Below are 18225 nucleotides of genomic sequence, written 5' to 3' on the forward strand. Positions count from 1 at the left end.
AAGACCCAACCATCAACTTCTGGCAATAGTGGATCGAGTAAGTAGCTATCATTCAGAAGGAAATGTTTGTCGAAATTGTCATATTTCATTGAATTAAAGTTGTAATTATTTAAGAGAGAAAATGTTAGTGAAATATTGTACAAAACTGAGTGTATGTGATGAGTGTATATATTCTTGCTAATTTATACTTAAGGTGTCCTTGGCCACGGTACTTTCCTGTCTGTAATCAGACAGACGATGACAATAACACTGTAATTTTCGAATTTATTTCCTTTTCTGAAGTATGGAGTAATCCAGACACCTTAAATTTTGAGTTACATTTGTTAATTAAAACATACCGTTTACGCACACGTAATGTTCGCACTTTTTGTACTAAAATTGCAACATCAAAATACGAGGTTCGTTCATGAAACTCTCATTGTACCCTTATATACTTCGAACGTCCAATGTAATACAGGTAATTAATTGAATGGAGATCACCCTTGATCCTGACTAGAAAGGAATAAAAGTTACGTCACATAAGAATAAAAAGTACAAACACCCGTAACTTATATTTTCAAGCAAATGGAACCTCTTAATTTTAGGGTGCGGATGCGGATTATGGGATTAGGATGCGGGTAAGTTTATTATTTATTTATTTATTTATTTAACCTCGAAAGTACGAATGCGGACATTATAGAGCGAATACGGTGAGAGTTGAAAGAAAGGAGGAATATAGCAGTCTTTAATTTCAAAGTTTGTTATGTGATTTATGATTCATGTCGAATAAATTTGTTTCTGCAGGAGGAAATTATTAATGCAGTACACTCTGTATGCAACTGGTTGCCTCACACTGTGTCCAAGGATTGTAATAAGTTCGTAACTGAATACGGTGAAGCAGTCATCCAATTGCTTATTGAAGCTATGGATCCAAAAGAAGTATGTGCCACATTACATCTTTGCGCTAGTGGAAAATCCAACGGTATGTAATGTTAGTTTTACGCCGTGTTTTTCTTTGTTTTCGATATAATTTTTGAATAGTGTCAAATTTTAGACACAGGAATACCTTGCATAATACGGTCAATTGGATCCATAAAACACCCGTACTGTGCAGAACCACGTTGTTTGAGGTCTGTTCATAGATTGAAATTGATTTTTTTTTCATCAAAGGTAGGGCAATAGACAAGTTTCGAACTCAAGAAAAGTACTTTTATAAACTAAATAACATACCCAAAATTGTTTTAAACATTTAAAAGGTGTAAAACAAACAATACTAAAATATTTCTTCAGTTGTAAATGAAAAAGGAAATATTTCAGTTTTACGTCTTACGTTTATGCCCTGTAGCTTAAAGGAAACAATTTATCAATGAAAGTGATTTATAAAGGTAACTAAGGAAGTTCTGTCGCTTTTTCACCCACCACCTTCTAACATCGATATGTCACCTAAGACATACCTGGAAGATCAAAAATAGTCCCCATCAGCATCGACGACCTTCTGCCAACATTCTGGAAGTCCACAGAAAGCGACAGAACTTCCTTGGTTACCTTTAGAATATAAAAGGAATGTCAGAAGGAAAGTGTGGGAGAAAACAGGGGAAACCACCACATTCATATGAGGGGTTCGCGGTAACTCAGTGGTAGACAGGGTTTGAAAAAAACCCGGGTGTTTTTGAAAAACCAACCCACCTGAGCCCATATGTTTTTTTGGGGTTATTTTCGGATTTTATTGGTTTTTTCGGGTTTAATTGAGTTTATTTAAATATTTCAAGGACTTTGGGGTAAAAGTGTTAAAATGTGATTTATATTTCAAGATTGTCATTGTGGCAACTTGCAACAATTTTTGTTCACTATTGTTTTGACAAAATGACCGCCATTTTGAAAATTTATATTGAATCGCCGAGAAAATCTATACAGCAGATTTAAAACGTCTCTTGCTTCTACCCTCAAAATTTGAACTTTAAGGTTCGAAATTTGCACCCTGTAATTTGAAAGATGGCCGCCATTTTGAAATTGTTGGACCGCCGCCAAAATACATAAGCAGCTAATTTAGAGTGTCTCGTGCTTCTGTCCTGAAAATTTGTTTTAAAAAGACCGAAAATTGCGCTATGTAGCGTGGATACCTGATATTTTGAAAAAAAAAAAAAAATCCGCCATTTTGAAATTTTATATTGGTATGCCGCCAAAAGTTTATGCAGGAAATTTAGTGTGGCTCGTGCTTGTACCCTGAAAATTTAAACTTAAAAGACCGAAAGTCGTACAGGCAGACAAACGAACAAATGTAGATCAAATCATTCCAGGATCATCAGTAACGTTCGCCAAATACAGTATGAATACCAAATATATTAATTTAAAACAGATTCATGTATTATAAAATAAATGTTTCAAAATATATTATATGGCAAATATTTTCCAGCGTAAAATAAATGGTTTTATTGTTGAAGTTCACTTCCGATACTTTGCGCGTTCAATTACGGGAATTTCCCTAGCACTAGCAAGACGGTTCTTTCTCGAACATGAATTTAAAACAATTCTAAACCTGAAACCTGCCTAAACCTGCCTAAAACCTGAAAAAAATGAGCTTTAAAGGTCCATAGCTCCAAAACTATGGGACCTACCGTGGTCGGTTCAAAAGTTCACTAGGGAACTAGTATGTACCCTATCCAAATATCCAAGTTTCAGAATCCTGCGGTACTTCCGCAACAATTTTTATGAGGGTAGTTGGAGAGTACTTCAAATTATATGCCCGTACCTATACTCCCTCTATAAAAACTGCTTCGTGAGTACCTTAGGATTCTGAAACATGTATTTTTGGATAGTCCACGTATTAGTTTCTTAGTGAAGTCTTGACCCGTCTACGGTAGGTCCCATAGTTTTGGAGCTATGGACCTTTAAAGTTCATTTTTTCATGTTTTCAGCAACCTATAACTCCGAAAGGAAGCATTTGTGCACCCAGGTTGGTCTGCACTTTGTTTTATCTTGGTTTTAGGAATCACCTCCCAAACGTTGTCGGTGTTGTTTTGAAACACCGTGTATATGTAATAATAAAAACGGGGTTAATTGGTCAACATTTCTTTATGCAAGGTATTCCTTGTTATAACACAACTCTAGAATATGCAAATAGTATGTGTAAAGATTCAAATCATAGTACATAAAGGAAAAGAAACTAGGTTTCAACTTTCTCAACTCTTAATATGCAGTGATAGTGTTACCTTTTCATGTCTGGTTTTGATACTATTTACTGCTTTTAATTAATTATCTTTAAATACTTTGACAGAACTATTGTCAAATTCGTAAATATATGAACGTGCAATGTCACTGTGAAGTAGTGGCTCTAAACAGGTAGTCCATCCTTCATTATACATACGCTGTTCAGCTTTCTTTTCTGTCCCAAGGCTGTACAACTTTTATTGCAAGGAAATTATCCTTCGGACTTATTAATTTTAAAACTACACACCTGATTTCTCAGTGGTGAAAAATACATATGTATTTTTGATATTCTCTTCAGAATGGCTAATTAATGTTCAAAAAATGAAATACCACTTACCAGACTTTCCCGAATTTTGACAACCTAGCATCGATAGCTCATCAAAAAGAATGTATTTAGTTACAAGTAAACTACACTGAAATATTTGTATGCATAGTTTTCATCCAAACATTTAAAAATCTTCTTTATTTAGTTAGGAAAATACTTCCTCTACAATTTTATGTACATGTATGCTTTTGTTTGTGAATACTTTATATAAATTTACAGTATGTGATAGACTGTATTGGCTTCCTCGCAAATTTAAATTTTCTTAAAATATTTGAAAAACATAAAACTGCGTATGTTCATTGCGCTGTTAGTATTTCGTGGCCGTCTAATCGCGGCATGACTTTAAAAATTAATAAATAATCACATATTAGGCATAAAGTTACTTATATACTCAGAACTACGTAATACTTTACGTATTCACAACCTGATAGATGTTTGTATAACTTATTAGAATACAGTGTGTGAAATAGTTCTGTTTGTATAGCTTATTAGAATACAATGTGTGAAATAGTTCTTATCTAGAATGTGTTACGTTTACCTTGTATTTTCTTGTTTGTAACAATAGCATTAGAGAAAAAGAAACTTTTGCGCACGAATAAAGCAGCAAAGTAACCTGTTCTTTCTTTGTTAATAGGGTCCGAAAAGTGTACTATTTGTGAGACAGTAGTAAATGCCATCGATAAACTGCTCAAAGATACCAAAAATGAAGACGATGTTGACAAAGTTCTAGAGAAAGTGTGCTCACTTTTACCATCGTCTCTTAGAAAAGAGGTAAAATTCTTATTTATAGTTTAATAAGAGGTAATATTCTTATTTAAATTGTAAGTGAAAACCGAATCGATTATGTATGTTAATGGTTAGCGTTCTTGCTTTATAATCAGGAGTATTCGACTTCGAATCGGTGACCTCCGAAAATTTTTCGACAGCTCCACCAGGCATAGTTGAATGTTTGTGTTATGTCCATGTGGTACAATGTGAACATGTAGTGAGTCAGAGGCTGGTCAGTTTTCATTCGAACAAATTAAATTTATGGGCCTATCCGGTTTGCCACAAGCACCAGACTGTCATGTGATCAGGTCAAATTCACGTTGCGTGCCAAATCGAGTTTGGAGATTCCAAATCAAGATGTGATATATTTCAAGTACATAACCTCCGCATGGGGGCGCCCTGGGTAATTCGAAGATGCATATACTTTATCATTATTATTGATTTTACTCAAACAACTTGACTTTTGACGCTGTTCTATCCATATATATCCTACGTGCTATATAACGTTTTTAAGTTCTTCATTGTCTTTGCAATAAACTTTCAATTAGCCATCTCCTTATAATTTTTGAGACATTTGGACGACGTTCTTTTTCACTGATTTTCCATTGACTTTAACGTTCATGTTTCGTGCTTTTTTAAAATTATTATGTTACATCCATTTTAGGATTTCTTTTTTGAATGGAAAATCTGCATAGTCTGTTCTATATTTAAGCTGATTTTCAGCCATCTCCCTCTTTTCGTTTTTGACACAAGTGGAGGAATTATTTGTTTTTCATTGATTTTTCATTGACATTAATGTTGCGTGCTTTTTTGATTATGTTCCAATCATTTCAGGACAATTTGCTTTTGGAATATATAATCTACGTAGTCTTCTACATTTGAGCTGAATTTCAACCATCTCCCCCAAAGTCTGTTCATATCATTGCAACCGGATAGGCCCTTTTATTGCTTACCTTTAATATATTTCACCTCACCACCATCGATTGTGCTCGATATAATGGTGACCGGTATGGACCATTACACGACATCGCAGTTTCCATTGCAGCAGACTTTGTTTCACAAGGGTATATTGTCTACCTTCTCCTACTCTTGCTTTGCAGACTTTTCACAGGCAATTTGCTGTAAAAACCCGACGTAATGAAAGACGCCACTTGAGAAGTCAGAAAGCACATATCCATGAGACTACCATCAGCACTTCACAGGAATATCCTCATTTGGAATATTATGGATACCAGTTGCAGCTTCTATGCATCTGTAGAAGGCCAGCGATGGTTGTCTTCGGCATATAATGATATTTCGTCTATATAACCTGACATTGGACACGTTCTTGGTTATAAACATAATTGATTTTGATATATATATATTTTTTTTTTTTTTCGGTCTTACGAAACTTAAGCTTTCCTCTGTAAGAAAACTAGTAATACCATAAAACATCTGAGTAACTTCTTTGCATTCACACACAGTTACATTGATCTTTTTCATGTACTCTGCTGTTGGTGAGGACATGTACTTTGCAAGTGACTTAAGTAGATTCACGCTCTCTCCATTATCATAATAAGTTTAAAGCGGTTTCCAGCTAGGTGGCACTTGTACAGCCTTTCGCTCCTCGGTATGCCGTGATGTTAATACATGCAGTCTGGCATTGGAGACAGTTTGCAGCCTTAATTGGTGATTTGGAGTGCATGATTCGCCATTGATTGGGCCACACGTAATCATTCGGCCATTGCATCCTGTGGTAATAGATTTTCACAGGCCGCCATGTCCGGGATGTTACTTATCACAGATCTTGTGAGTTTCACTGACGCCCTTTTTGGATTGGATTTCATTTGTGGAAGGAAGTTGTGTGTTTAACGTTTAATTATAACACTATAATAGTCCGTCCACCACAAAGCCATTGTTACGACTCTGTTTTACTGTTCGGAAAATGCGAGAGTTTGCATGGGAAGAGCAATGATGCACTCTTTATAGCAAACTTTTTAGGCGGAATTCTGCCTACTACATCATCTTCATTCACTCTGTTATATAACAGATGAAATGTAAAAAATGTGTGTCTACTTTTGTTACTGTGTAAAACACGGTTTGACAGATGTCGCTATCCGCAAGTTGTTTGACTGGTAACTGATCAGCCTCAGTTTTAAACACATACTATAGCTACAGAGATCAGCATCAAATGCGCAAGCATACAGTAGACAGGGTCTACCATATTGGAGTTTTTAGTAGGAATCAATGGTAGATATCTGGTTGCTGGCTGCCATTTCTGCCAAACGATTAGCTAGATAGCAATGTTGCCGTTGAGTTGTTACAAGTTGTACCAGTAACTGAAGAAACAGCTTCAAATCATTTTTTAGTCACGTCTTTAATATATATACACGAGGGGGTACCCAAAAGAAACCGCAATTATTTTGTATTAAAGCTGTATTTTTCAAACTTTTTACAGAACAACCTTATCCCCCTTCAAAATACTCTCCATTACAACTAATACATTTCTCCCACCGGTGCTTTCACTGTTTGAAACATTGTTTGTAGTCATCTTGAAATGGCTGACAGCTCCTCCCTCGTTTTTTTTTTTTTTCTTTCTTGACCTCTTCAGTGTTGTCAAATCGGTGTCTTTTCATGCCTCTTTTCATGCGTGGAAATAAAAAGTCGCACGGAGCCAGATCAGGCGAGTAAGGTGCGTGGGGCAGCGGAACCATGTTATTCTTAGCCAAAAACTGGCAACCAGAGATGACTGTGTGTGTGTGTGTGCGGGTGCATTGTCGTGATGAAAGAACCAGTCTCCTGTCTGCCACAACTCGAGTCGTTTTTGACGAACACTATTGCGCAATCTTCTTAACACTTCCAAATAAAAGGTTTGATTGACTGTCTGACCTGGCGGAACAAACTCTGAATCAGAAGAAGCGAAACAAGAACACAACAGCGCTAGCAAAAACACTCACTACAGATGAACACAAGCCAGTTCGACAACACAGATGGCACTGAATTAGCAATGAGTTGCGCTATACACTCCTAGAAGCATAAATGCGTACTACAGAAGCTCCGCCCACCACAATGCTATTCCGGTTTCTTTTGGGTACCCCCACGTATATTAACGAGAAGGTATATGCTGGTGTCTCGAAAAGTTCCCTTAAAGTGTTATATCTTGGAAACGACTAATTATATTTGAAAGAAACGTCTACATTTCGAAGGAGACAGTGTTCAGAGTCATACACTTACCATCCGATTTCAAGTGCTGTACTCGCTTTGGAAAAGCAGTTCAGATTTGTTACAAAATGCAAAGTAGTTGTAGGTTTATCAAGATTTTAATTACAAATATTCATTGTAGTTTCCGCCGAGCACGCGGCATACAAAAAGTCTGTAATCGTTCCCATACCTTGAACACTGATGGGAGTTATCGAATTGACTTATGGTTGGCGGCAGATGTCACATACCATGTGTGCAACACTCCTGCACATTACATCAGCCAACCGAATGAAATTGGAATACTCCCTATCCCGAACTGTAGGAGTTTCATTCAAACACGGTTAGCCGTTCTCAATCTAAAACTCTTTGATATTGGATAAAGACTTCACAGACATCCTGTATTTTGTAAATTTTTGGTGGAGTTAAATATGTATCAGGATTTTTTCTATTTGTTTCATTTTATTTTACACCCATTCCCTGACACTTCCTAAACTGTTCTAATTTCGCAGAACAACGCCGGAATGGGCGATGTCCCGCAAAATTAGAGCAGTTTTGAAAAAGTCAAGGAATTGATATAAAATTAAATACAACGCAGATGGAAACACTTAAAACTTTTTCTTTTGATAACCGGAGTAATGTACTTTAGTAACCAAATCAAGCATAAGTAGACAGAGGTATATATCGCATTGAGTAATTAGTTTAGAAGTTCTGCATTATCAAGTTCCCTAATTTTAAGACGTAAACATAAAATTTTGAATTCCAGTGTGATGAAATGGTAGAGCAATATGGTCCAGCGTTGATGACAATTGTTGCTGAGGTGGCCGATGCAAATGAAGTTTGTGCGGAATTTTCATTGTGCCCCAAACATACAGGAAAGGTTCACCTACTCGGCGGAAAGAAGTGTACCTGGGGACCATCATACTGGTGCCAGACCAAATTCCATGCTAAAGCATGCAAGGTAACATGATAAAAATATATATATATATTACACTTATATAAGATTGTTTTAGTAGTCTCTTCGAGCTATGGCGTCGCCGTACATAATTCAGTAAAATCTATTATAGACGAGAAGTTCAGAGTCAATATAAATTGATTTATGTTAGAGAAATGTTGATCGTAAATTAAATGTAAAGTTTTTTTTTTTTTTTTTTTAATTTCACCAGTGTACGCCCTTCACATTCAAAGGAAAACAAACATCAAAAAGGTTAAATACTGTAAACCTAAAATATTTCATTGCAATACTTGAATTTTTCAAAAGCGAACGAGACAAAGATGTGAAATTAAATTTTTATTCAATACACCTGTATAGGTTTAGAGCTCCCTAGTGGCTAAGCAGCTAGCGTACTGCCTTGTACTACTCAATCAATATTTTCAATCAGTATCTTCAATCAGTTTTTAGTGGCAGTGACAGTGAGTGCTCAACGTTTGATACGTGAACTGTTACTATATGATTTCGAACTACGCATAACGCTGCGGCAGCAACCTAAAACATTTGTCATGCGAAGGGAGAAGGCGCAGTGAACCATAGCACAGCAACTCGTTGGTTCCAGAAATTTCGTGCAGATTCTAAAAGTGTCGAAGATCAGCCAAGGTCCGGCCACCCCAGACTAATAGATTCTGGGATTATTGAGGAAAATCTATCCATCAGCACTCGGCGATTGTCAACCGAACTTTGCATGTTCAAATTGACTGTAGTGTATCACTTTCATCGGGGAATCCATGAGCAGCTGCATTATGCAGCATAAGCTGATCCCAGTTCAGGCCCAGAGGAGAGTGAATGTGCCGACAGCTGCTGGTAAATGTGCGTTTCCTGAAACGGATTGTCACATGCGACGAAAAGTGGATGTTTCCCTAAATCCAAGTGTGAAAAAAGCAGTGGTTGAGAAAGGGCCAACTTCCAGAATCGGTTGTAAAACCGGGCCGTTTTGAGTCATGCTCTGTGTGCGGTGGAATTATGAGGGGTAATTTACTTCGAGTTCGTTCCTAACGTCGTACCATGAGTGCTGAGCTTTATTCCGAACAGTTAGGACGGATGTATGCTGCACTACGCCAAGAATGTCGTGCATTGTTGAGCCGAAAGCCCGCCTGCTGCAACAGGATAACGCAAAATCATGCTTGGCTCGAAAACCTCAACAAAAACTTCAGGAACTTGACATGGAATTGATGCCACACCCGGCATATAAGTCTTGATCTTGCCACTTCGGATTACTACCTGTTTCGGTTCATGGCACACTTCCTGAAATAAGATACTTCTGCACCCAGTAGGAGGTGGAAACACCAATGACTGACTTCTTTGCCCTTAAAGGCAAGACATGATATCGACGTGGAATCGAGGAACTGACAGCTGTGGCTGCAGACGCTTCAACACGAGGAGCTGTACTTTGTATAGTAACCTGCTTTCATTGTATTGTAATAAGTATAGGTATGCTGTGTACCAGAATATTGCACTACTTACGACTTATCCTTGTACAAAAATATCTTCTTCGATATTAGATGCAGCATCTTTTTTTATAACATACAGCACAATTGCAGAACATGGAAGAAATGGTAAAATATCATGAGCTCCCAAAGTTCAAGCCTATCGACAGATTTAAGACTATAAAAGTTGTTTAAAAGTCCACGTATGCTGTATTTTCATTCAAGACTTCGGATGCGACTGTGCTAAACGTCATAGGTTTATATGCTGTAAATGCTTTATTGAAGGAAAAGGTAATTAGAATGAAGTATTTATAGTCATAAGATATTAGTTCAAAAACGATATCATGAACAGATTAATAACAATTAACATTTTTTGTTTAAATCGCATCTTGTATATAAGAAGTTCATCGGCGTTTCTCTAGTTAAATTTAATTTACCTGTTAATATTTTGTAGTGCCGATTCGTATTCTTGAGGATTTCAATCCCATATCTTGGTAAAAAGTCCGAAAAAGTAAGTCTTGTGATCAATTAGGGTCATTAAGCTGAATAGAAAGATTAACTAACTCTATGGTCTATGGAGCTCGGGCGTTCAATGCCGCATTCCACTAAAGCTCTCCCTTGACTTCTGTCCTTAGTTCAATGGAAAGCTTAGCCAACTGGATCCAGTTTCTACTTTGTATTCCTATTTCTGCTAGGTACATCTTAATATTGTCCTCCTATCTGCGCACAGATCTTCCTAATGGTCATTTTCCGATTGGATTTCCAGTTAAAATTTTGAAAGCATTCCTACTTTTTCATTCTGGCTACATGACTTGCCCACGTGAGCCTTCTAGACTTGATGACCCTAACAATGTTTGATAAACGGTACATATTATGCAGTTCCTCATTAAGAATTTTCTGCCATTCCCCATTTTCGTTCCTCCTGAGTCCGAATATTCGCCTCAGGATTCTATTCTCAAATACTTGTCTGCGTTCTTCCCTCAGAGTAAGCGACTATATAGCACAACATCCATGATTATCGTTTTATATATTTTTAGAGATGCAAGGGCTCGGAAAAAAACCGGCTTTTTTGGAAAAAAAAAACTCGGTTTTTTCTGCTTCGCTTTTTTGCTTGGGAAATTTTGGGCTTTTTTGAAAATTCTGCTTTAAATTGATAAACCAAATTTTGTTTCGCTTCTCTACAACACAAAAAGTCATTTAATTAGTGGTTGATGCCGATAATAATATAAAACCTCGAAAATAAACCATGAATTTCGAAAAGATATTTCAGTTTTACTTCTCAACATATTTACATTATGAATTCCAAAGGATTAACTAATGTATATAATAAGATTTTTTTTAACCTCCTACATACAAAAGTAAGCAGGGTTGGCAAGAGCCATGGTTGTTTTTGAAAATGCCAAAAACCCGTTTTTTGGTGGGAGTTTAAACTAGGCTTTTTTGGTTTAAACTTTTTTTTTTTTTTATATATATATAGATATTTTGCTTTATGTATTTATATTACATATTGACAGAAATAAGTTTGTTTCGCCTTGGTGTTATTATGCAACAACGGGGTTATGCTGGAAGAGGTCACATAAGCTTAAAGAAGTCCGGTCAGTAAATTTCTTAAATTGAGAAACTCCCGCCCTAGCCATCGGGAAAATCCCGTCATTACTCTAAATGTACAACAATAACGGAAAAAATCCTGTTATTGCTTTGCATGTAAAATTTAAAGGTCAACGTATCATAATCAGTACGCTAAAACTGAGGTATTAAAATACAAATTTAGTGCGTACATATCATTGAAAGTACAATCCAAGCTAATGTTAGAAGCTACGTAGGCAATCGATAAACTTTGTCAATTTCTATCAATATATTTAAGCAACCTTGGCTTCTTTATAAAACAGGCATTCAGGCATGCAAAATATACAATTTAGTTTCGTTTCGTATGTTCAGGCTTAACATCCTTACGTAATACCGAGGTTATCAAGGAGAAGACTTTCGCTTAAAGTGACATCCGAACCGCTACTTTGTTTACGCATGAAAGAAGGGTTGTGGTTCGACCGAGAATTGAACATGGGACACCTTGATTAAAAGGTGAAAAGGAAATAAAACTAATGCAGATGGTTTGATGTATGGAAACGTCACCATGAAGTTCACACGATTCGCATTTTTCGTACCTTTTATTTTTTTTCGGTTTAAACCAGTTGTTTATTTTTTAAAAAAAGAAGAAAAACAGCTGGTGTAAACCAGCCAACCCTAAAAGTAAATACTTCTTTTAAAAAAATACTCAAATAAGTAGCAAAATTCTATGTAGTATTTTTACTTCAAAATATTCCATATCCTCTTTTTGGAACAAATTAAAATTAAAATAAAACATAAGAAAAATACTTAGATTTATATGATACATTTAAAGGCTGCACACCTAGAGCTTTTGGTTTTGTATATTCTTGAAATTCTACAGTTTTATATAAGCACCATCACAGTTTATTCAGTCCTCAAGTTTTCTGTATTTTTAACAAGAGGGATTGAACATGAAGGGTGTGAGATAAGAACATGGTAACCCATAATTTTACTATTTTAAGAAATTAGAAATTTTCTGCTGCACAATCCATTTTGAAAGTCGGAAAGCTGATTTTTCACATAAGTCTATACATGAGGGATTAAACGAAGCGGTATGCGTTGCTGCCTATATGATGCTCCGTAACTCAGCAATTGAAAATTTGTTAGTTACCATGTTCTTGGCTCACACCCTTCATATCATTATGGAACTCTCCCCACCCCACCAACGCACACACAAAAAAAGGACTACGGAATATATTTAAGTTAAGATAAATACAACTGCACAACAAACATGATTGACGAGCTTTTGCGCTTCTATCGAGAAGTCCGGAATTCAACTCAGCATTCGACCATTCTGACAAAACTTTTCTTCATTCCATCTATGAAGTAGAAATAGTGCGTGTACTGTGAGTTGGCTGACTTCATTTCTTATTGTTTTTAAATCGTTATTACTACTAATTACCAGCAGTGACGGTTTTGCGAGGGTTAGGGGGGCGGTCTTTCGGACTGAAGCCTGTTCCCCAAAATTACGGAATGTCTAAAACAAACGAAATATCTATTAGTTATACCTTTACTCATAAACTTTAAGCTGCCGTCAAATAAAAATTACGAATGTTTAGAAAAACTAAACATTAGTAAGAAAAAAACCCTCCCAAAACACTTTTCTAAATCCGCCACTGATTCTCAGTATAAAATGATCTTCAAGGTTGTATCGGAAGATTATCTCTAAATATATAAACGAAACGAAATACAGTATTAGTTATGCCTGTACTCATAAACTTCAAGCTCCTCCCAAATAAAATTAGGAGATTTTAGAAAATGAAACAATCAGAGAAACCCGTCCCAAAGTACGTTTCTAAATCCGCTACTGATTGTTTGTATAAATTAGTATTCAAGGTTGTATCCGGAAAATTATTGCTAAATCGTTGCACAGCTACAGTATAACAGAAATGTGGAAGTACGGTTAGACGGATATATTGAAAAACGTACGCTTTGACGGATATATAGAAAAACGTAAGTTTAACTTCTGCGTTAGAAGCTAGAGTACTAAGCTCTTAGAAATGAAACAGACGACAAACTGAAATGATATCGAGAAGAAAAAATGTCGATAACTCAAAAATTAAAATAAAGTTAAATAGCCTCTAAACTTGCCCTCAAATACTACATTCTTCATGTTAGCTTTAATTCGTAAAATATGTGCTCCATCCATCTTGATGGTGAATTTTAGAGCGAAATATGGCATTTAGGTCATGGAATTCTTATCTAAGTATAGAATATACTATAAGAAAGCTATTTAGATAGAAAAATCATGAAAATGAAAAAAGCCAAAATTTCCAAAATTCTCGTTTTTTTTCCCAAAAAAGCCGGCTTTTTATGTGAAAAAAACCATCGATTCAAAAAAGCCGGCTTTTTTGCATCTCTATATATTTTAAGTTTCAAATTCCTCAACAGAATTCAGGAAGAGAAATGATTTTGAACCGAATAAGAACGCGAATTCTCTGCTTTCAGTCGACGTTTAATTTCTTCTTGGATATGGTTTTGGTCTGTTAATATTGATTCTAGATTTTCCTTATACTATACTCCAGAACAAAATTGACTAATAATGGTGGCAACGTATCTCCTTGTTTCAGACCAATCTCGACGTGAAAGCTCGTGGACAAGTATTTCCCTACTCGGACTTTACTTTGGGGCTTATTTCAACATATCGAACTAGCTTTTCCGTGTTCCAAATTCGCTAAGATTCCCTTCTCATATTTACCTTCCTAACCGAGTCGTAGACCTTTCTAAAATAAATAATTAGTGGTCCGGGGCATTGTATTCCCATTTCTTTTCAAGTATTTGTCGAATGGTAAATATCTGGTCGATAGTTGATCGATTTCGCCTAAATTAATTGTGATAACTTGGAATAATTTTATCTGCGTATGGGGTCAATCTTGCTAACAAAATGTTTGAGAGGATTTTATAGAATGTTGACAGAAGGGGAATGTCTTGATTAATTAGTATAATCAGTTTTGTCGTCTTTCTTGTAAATTGAAACAATGATTCTTTGCACTCTTTTTGCAATTCCTTCTTGTTTCAGATAAGGAAAATAAGTTCGTGTATCTTGTTCCACAATTTTTCCTCTCCAGGTAAAATTAGCTCAATCGGAATTTCGATACCCGGAGATTTGTGTTTCTTTAATTTCTTTATAGTAATTTGTGTTTCTGTTCGGTAGGCCGTGGAATATACGGTTTTGCTATGCGCATTTGTCTTTCTTCACAAACATTAGTTTTTAGATTCGTGTCAAGCAAATTACTAAAGAAATCTTTTCATCTTTCAAAATGCTGTCTGTATCAGTGATAATTATTCCGTCGGCTTTCTTTAATATATCAGCGTGAAATTATAGCCTTTCTTACATTCGTTAATCCCTTATACGTATCCTGTTTTTTAACTAGTATCTTCAGGTTTTTATTTTATCTTTCAATTGCGCATCGTTTTACAGTGTGAAATTAAGATTTCCAAACTATGTGAATTCAATATTCAAACTTGAAATAGCGCGTCTATAAGCACTAGTTGCAATAAAGTAATAAGATCAAAGATAGAGCCTGTTCCTCGGACCAGCGAGTAAGTTAAATCAGATTTAAGTCGGATAAAAGCAAAGCTTGTAAAATGGAAAATATGTAAACTTCGTAATCATTTATTTATATTTGAATAGAAAACAATCTGGATATCGTTGAATAATCTCTATAGCAACTCGGAATAAGAACAGTGTGTTTGCGTTAAATGGTAAATAGTAGGTATTTTTAATAATTGTCTGCTAAGGAATATTAAATAGACTATAATGTGTTCCTTACGTTCTATAAGCAAATAAAGTCTAGTTTGAAACCCTAGACATTTCTGCGGGATCTATCTTAATATTGTCCTCCCATCTATGCCTAGGTCTTCTAATGGTCGTTTTCCGATTGGACTTCCAAGTAATACTTTAAAAGTGTTCCTATTTTCTTCCATCCTGGCTACATGGCCTGCCCATTTAAGTCTCCTAGACTTGATGATCTACTAATGTTTGGTAAACCGTATAAATTATGTAGTTTCTCGTTATGAAATTTTCACTATTCCCCATTCCCGTTCCTTTTGGGTCCGAATATTCGTCTCAGGATCTTGTTCTCAGATACTTTCAGTCTATGTTCTTCCCTCGGAGTAAGCAACCATGTTTCGCAGCCATACAGAACAGGCATGATTATCGTTTTATATACCTGTGCGAACAACAGGTGACATATCTCACTTTACCTTCTATTGCAGCTGAAAGTTCTACATCTGCTGATACGGTTTCAGTATAGAATTCACGCAGTTTGTAAGTCTACCGCAGTTTCAGAAGGTTAAACGTACTTCGCGTATTGTCATCTCAAGGTTGGAAATGATATGTCGTAGGCATTCCACCATTATTGGCAGGTCTCATTCCAGAACTGAAACGCTTCAATGCTCCGCGGTCTTCCGCTAACCTCTTCGTCTTCACGTACGATTTTTCCATTTTGATACCGTCCATCAACCATACCCTCCTTCGCCCCCTTCCTTCCCTATCACCTCTAGCACGTCCCTCACGATACAGTTATTTCTCAGTTAAGTAGCCCATTATTGAAAATAAGTTATAGGAAAAATTTTTCAGAATTAATTAATTGCCTAGTACATCATCAGCAAAGTAAGTAATATGGATATATTTTATCTTTCAGGCTACAAAACATTGCGAAGACAAAGTATGGAATAAATCGACAGAAAATTCCAAAATAAAGATAGAATAGAGGTAAGAATGCCGATTAGATACACGGCTAAACTAAAACTGTGTATATAAATTTAAACATTGTTTTGCGTTTATATTGTCTACATGCTAAATTTTTGTATACTATACTATACTACTTTTGTAAAATATTTAATGAGCACCGTTCTGTGTATGGTGTCCAATACTTGTATAGTATTTGTAGATAATAAAAGTAAAAATGAAACGTGATCGTATTTTGATCTTGTTAATGATCTGTAGTGATAGTGTAGACCTGAAATCTGTGATAAGAATTATATATTTCTGATTCACATTTGCAAATCTCCTAATTACACTCTGTCCATGACTTTTATTTGTAATTGAGTAATCTGTAACGATGTAAAATTGTCGGCGTAAGACTGCTTTTTTCTTTCTGTTTTTGATTTTCGTGTATATTAGAATAATATTTTCTTTTCTAAATCTCATAATCTTTGTTGTATTGGATTTAACTGCTATAGAAAGCAAAATTTCGTAAACTTGTGTATTTGAATCATACTTGATTCTGTTGCACATTGTGTAGATGTTTATTTCTTTCTGCATTTGTAATGTTCTCAATAGATATATTTATGTAGCGTTGATAGTAGCACACGTTTGTACTGGAACATTTTTGGCAAAGATCTTGAAATTGTAGTTTAAGCAGAAGGTAAAGAAAGATGAGACGGTGAGTTCTCTATCGAGCAATTTTGTTTTGTAGTTTGCCTTCGCATGTTGTGCTTTTCGAGACATTTGAATAAAAAAAATTTAATGATAATGTACTCGTTTTCTTTCATGCAGTTTCTTTTATTTTATAGCAAGTAGAAGACTAGAACTATCGAACACGTAACTGATTTCTTTTTCGTTAAAAACACACTTGGTGCTTAACCTGAGTTCCAGTTGTTTGTATAGATGTTCAAATGGCTTTCAGTAGTATGAATGGAGTGAACTTTTATTACAGCAGATACTTTTTTTAAAAGAGTTTGGTGTACCAAAACTTCTATGCTTACTTTGTTCCAAGACTGTACACTGCCCTCCACCGAAGATCAGGAGTTTACTACCAACTGCAAAAGACTCATTGGGATTAAAGGCACCAGGCATCTATAGGATCACCTGTGAATGTAACGCCACTTACAGTGGTGACAAAAAGACCTGAACACACTCATTTTTTTGCCTAATTTTTGTGTTTGACTTCATTTTTCGTTATGAAAATTATTGCACTATCTTAAATATTGTTATTGATTTTAATGTATTTTTTCATGCTGATTTCAAATCTATCTGTAGATTTCATCTAAAATAAATAGTTTCATTGATACGGTGAAAAAACCTTGACAAGAAAGCACAAGGTCACCGTAAGAAAGAGTGTGTTCTCAACTAATGAAATGCTCCGTTATTTCAACCAATCAGAGAGCAGTAGCGATAAAGGGTTGAAAGGAGAAGGTGAAACGTGGTTTAGTAGTGTATTGAATAGTGTATTAAAAGCAATTTGAAGTACATTTGTGAAAAATATTGGCATTATGGCTAAGTTTTCATATCTGCCTCAGAATAAAAGGTACAAAATAATACATTTGAAGGAAGAAGGTTATTCTATGCGCCAAATTGCTGCTAAAGTACCATGTGGCCTTTCTACTGTCGTGAGAACTTTGAAAAGATTTTCTGAAACAAATTCTATTGCGGACAGGGGGCGATCAGGACGACCAAGAAAAACGTCTTTACGTGAAGACCGGTTATTGCACAGGATTTCACTTTAAACAGAAAGCTTAATTCAACGCAAATTTTGAAACAATGGACTTTGACATCAAATGTGAGTGTGTGCCCAAGAACTGTTAGAGGAAGACTGCTGGAAATTGGGTTACGAGTCTGTAAAGCGCGCCCAAAACCATTACGGACTGAATTTCAACGCAAGAGGTGATTGGCGTGGGCAAGGGAACATTCATTATGGACTATTAAAGACTGGGAAAAGTCATATTTAGTGACGAGAGTCAGTTTTGTATTTCTGGTAATCAAATTAGTGCTTAAGTAAGACGACGCACTCATGAGG

The 18225-nt window shown here is 35.7% G+C and overlaps 1 protein-coding gene across 1 annotated transcript in view; it reads left to right on the forward strand.

Annotated features, from left to right (window-relative positions):
* Sap-r (prosaposin) overlaps positions 1-16962 on the forward strand; it is a 94358-nt gene extending 77396 nt beyond the window's left edge. The window contains exons 15-18 of the mRNA XM_081727024.1: positions 784-961; positions 4146-4282; positions 8223-8417; positions 16129-16962. Coding sequence (XP_081583150.1) covers positions 784-961; positions 4146-4282; positions 8223-8417; positions 16129-16197 — 579 coding nt within the window. The 3' untranslated portion in view covers positions 16198-16962. The remainder of the gene's footprint in view (positions 1-783; positions 962-4145; positions 4283-8222; positions 8418-16128) is intronic.
* Positions 16963-18225: the final 1263 nt, after the last annotated feature.

The sequence above is a fragment of the Thermobia domestica genome, chromosome 1, assembly GCF_964235325.1.
Source record: "Thermobia domestica chromosome 1, izTheDome1.hap1.1, whole genome shotgun sequence".
Taxonomy (NCBI): Eukaryota; Metazoa; Arthropoda; class Insecta; order Zygentoma; family Lepismatidae; genus Thermobia; species Thermobia domestica.